Raw genomic sequence first — 3,736 nt, 5'->3', positions numbered from 1 at the left:
GCAACTACAACTTTCGAGAAGATGGTGCACAAGCTTTAAATGCGAAGATTCTAATCATTGAATTGATGTTCTCATTAGGAGGAGTGAATACATGATGTACTTTTTTTCCCTCACAGGGTTTTGTGTCATTGAATTTTTCTTATAAGGTTTTTAATAAGGCGTCCAAAATGCGTATTATTAAAAATGTGTACTCTTTTTCCTTCACTAGAATTTTTTCCCATTGGATTTTATCAAGTAAGGTTTTAACGAGGCACATAATCTATCAAATAGACATCCAAGGGGAAGTGTTGTAAACATATTTGTATTATAGTGAATGTCTATTATGTGGATTCCTTGGTAGAAAAGTTAGGAATCCTACTTAGGGACAAAGTCAGTTTTTCTCTATAAATAAATGAGCTTTCCTTCACTATAATTCATACATGAATATACCTTCATGAGGAATAAGAAGTCTTCTCTCTTCTCCCAACTTTCTCCTTCTTATTTTCTAGTTTGATAACATTGATATGGATGTGCCCATAAATTTTCTCCTTGGGAAATTCATAATATTGCCGGAGCAATCAAGACGAATGAGAGGATTCCTCTCCATGTCAATTGCTTACTTCATATGTAAGTTTTATCTGTTTCTAAGTATTGACCTCCCCAGCTCCGCATCCGTTGTGTCGTCTGCTCAACCTGCATTCCCACTTTCTCATTACTACTACATAACACAAATTCATACTGAATGCACTACTTGCTGTCTATAGAGTAATCACATAGCCAAAACGTCAAACATCAAGTGTTACGGAGTTTAATAATTGGATAATAGAAACCATTAGTTCACACACCTCTTTATTCCAGTCAATTCTGTAGAGTACGATCGAGAGTAGGAGTGTTTGCAAAGCCAATCCACCTATCATTCCTCCCCATAGTCCCTGCAAGAGAAAATCCAAAATGCCGACAAATTAATATTTTGTCGAGAGTAAGAGATACTAAAACAAAATTAGTGTTTACTCATTACAATAGGTAGTTTTCTACAACAGAAGATGAAGATGCCAAGAAACACAAAGAGAGATTTGAATTATGAGAATGAGAGTTTGTTTACCACGACTCCAAAGTTAGCCACATAGCCAAGAAGATATCCGAGAGGAATACCAAAAACGTAGTAAGAACCCAAATTGATGTAAGCCACTAGACCTTGCCAGCCACCTCCAACAGCAACACCTACAAGAGAAAGTTGGTCCCAACAAGATCACTGTGGGGACTATGGAGGAGTAAAACTCTCTTAACTATAGAAACAGAACAATTTAATAAAAGCAACACCTGATATCACAGGCTGAACACTGTTGAGAAGCATTGTTACTCCAAGAAACCAAGCAAGCTCAGAAACAGCTTGTTTCAAAGCCTCGCTGTCGGTGAAAAGAATGGCTAGATGACTTCTTAGTGCAAGTACTACAATCATGCAGAGTACCCCAATGACAAGTGACTGAAACACTGTGACAAAGACACTACATTTGGTCGCCCTGGCACGTCCTAGCCCAAGCTCATTTGAGACCCGAACACTGTGAAAGTAACAATACAATTAACTCAAACTCACACACAAATGAAGTGCACATTTGTGTAAGTTTTAGTACTTCATTACCTTATGGCAGCATTGACTCCAAAGAAAAACATTGCTTCCCATCCATCGACATTTATGCTGAAGGACGACAACAATTGACATGAATCTCCAGCTCACAAAATTTTATCTCATTCACAAATAAAAATAACTACCAACTTTTCATTGCCTGTTTGAGTTGTTCAAACTTCAAGCCACCAAAATACACAGTTTAAGCGCAACTCGCCTAACCTGACTGGATGTTAGGTTGCATTTTAACAGCTTCAGCATTGCTGAATAATAATCTTATGCTTAATTGCTAATTAAATGGGAGAAAGGACACAAGACTCACCAAATAGAGAGGGCTCCGACTGCAGTAACTGCATCTTTGAGATGGCCAGTGAGGAGAATAATACTCATCATATACCAGGTTTCTAGGCATAGCATAACAGCCGATTCTAATGACAATCTAACAAAGGGCCAAATCTCATTGAATGCAGACCAAGACCATCCTTTCCACCCATCCTTACACCAAAAAACTACGTAAGCAAATTGAGCTAGTGCGTTGACCCAGCCTACGAGATTAAAGGATATAGCTGCCCCGATCAAACCCCAATTGAATACATCAACGAAGAGCCAAAGGAGAAGAGCATGGATCATGAGAGCCAGAAAACCAATCCAGGCCAGCACACCAACTTTACTTTGGGCTTGAAGAAATTTTACAGTGGGAATATTGATAGACAGGGAATATAACTCGGGTATGGTAAACATGGCGAACTTCCCAGCAACGACAGCAATATCATGATCTTGGCCTAGGAACTTAAGTAGAGGAGTCGCGAAAACATAGAATGGTAAGAGAATGAAGGTACTGAGCAGTAGAATTATCATTGAGCGCTGTGTGTAAATTCCAAGCATGTGTACTTGCCCAGCACCAAATGCCTGCCCACACAGTGTCTCCAGAGCACTCCCCATGCCTATCTACACATTGATTACATATAAGAACAAATGAGAGTTGTGCATTACTGATACATCGTTCCATTTGAAACATAATTCACACATTACTTTGTTTAAAGCTCAAAATAACTGATGCAATGTAATACTCCACAATACTAGTTTGACATCTAACTGATACACAATTTGATTTTGATTGTAAATCTCAAAATAACTAATGTAGCTTTTTGTTTGATGTATTAAACTATGCATTGCTAATACAAACATAACAAAGTCATGTACAATCTTTCTCGAAATAGAATGCGGAATAAGATTACATTTGATAATAGTAACTAGACCGTTGGCTTAACCAAACCAAAGATACTCTTATTTACTTTCGTAAGCTCATGTCAAGTCAAAATCAGACAATCTAAATAGTAGTAGGAAATATACGAAATGAGCATTAATAACGAAGTGGGAGTAAAAGGAAATTAAGAGGGGACGAAGACGAACCATGAAGCCGAAAGTGAAAGTGCCGATGACAGTTTGAGCAAGGGTAACAGCAGAGAGCTCTGTAGGTCCAAGATGACCACAGAAAGCAACAGTAATAGCATAGAGCCCGTATTGGCAGACGATATTGAAAGCAATTGGTCCTCCAATCTCCCATAGCTTCACAGTCTCAATCCAGAATACACCCCACAATTCTTTCAGATTCATGCTAGAAATAGGCCGGTAGTCACCATCGTCGCCGATAAGCTGGCGGTGGTTGCCGGAGAAGTCATCTAGCAGTGGTGATTCCATTACTCCGACTTACTTGTTATTGTAGGTAGTAATTATCTAATTGTTTCAATGGGTAGATAACCAAATACCAATAAAGATATGTAAAAAAATGGGAGCGCAGAAAACTGAAACTCAGTAAGCTTTTATTGCACGTGGTTGGTGGATACAACTTTTCTACGTTGATGTAACTTTCTAAAAAGTTACCAATTTTTTTCTAGTCGTTTCATTTTTTATTTTTTTATTTTTATTCGATGTTCGATATTCACATTAAACTTTAATTAAATTTGAATTTGTGTCGAGAAATTTCACGTTGTGGACAAAGTATTTTCTAGCAAAGATAACTCTGTATTCAAAGGGATTTGAACTCAAAAATTGTGATTAAGGATGAAGAAATATTTATCATTCCATTACGATCGTATTGGTTACTCATTTCATTCTTACCCAGCAGCAGCA

The 3,736-nt window shown here is 37.7% G+C and overlaps 1 protein-coding gene across 1 annotated transcript; it reads right to left on the bottom strand.

Moving 5' to 3' along the window:
• Nucleotides 1–285: 285 nt before the first annotated feature.
• Nucleotides 286–3,396, bottom strand: LOC129896374 (protein DETOXIFICATION 35-like). Its single transcript, XM_055972251.1, has 7 exons — nucleotides 3,017–3,396; nucleotides 1,926–2,551; nucleotides 1,619–1,675; nucleotides 1,300–1,538; nucleotides 1,082–1,200; nucleotides 825–911; nucleotides 286–672 (listed from the first exon to the last, which is right to left on the bottom strand). The coding sequence occupies exons 1-7, from the start codon at nucleotides 3,302–3,304 to the stop codon at nucleotides 601–603; spliced, it is 1,488 nt and encodes a 495-aa protein (XP_055828226.1). The 5' UTR covers nucleotides 3,305–3,396; the 3' UTR covers nucleotides 286–600.
• Nucleotides 3,397–3,736: the final 340 nt, after the last annotated feature.

The sequence above is a fragment of the Solanum dulcamara genome, chromosome 7 (genome assembly GCF_947179165.1).
Source record: "Solanum dulcamara chromosome 7, daSolDulc1.2, whole genome shotgun sequence".
In the NCBI taxonomy this organism is placed as follows: Eukaryota; Viridiplantae; Streptophyta; class Magnoliopsida; order Solanales; family Solanaceae; genus Solanum; species Solanum dulcamara.
This window is presented reverse-complemented; position numbering and strand designations above follow the sequence as displayed.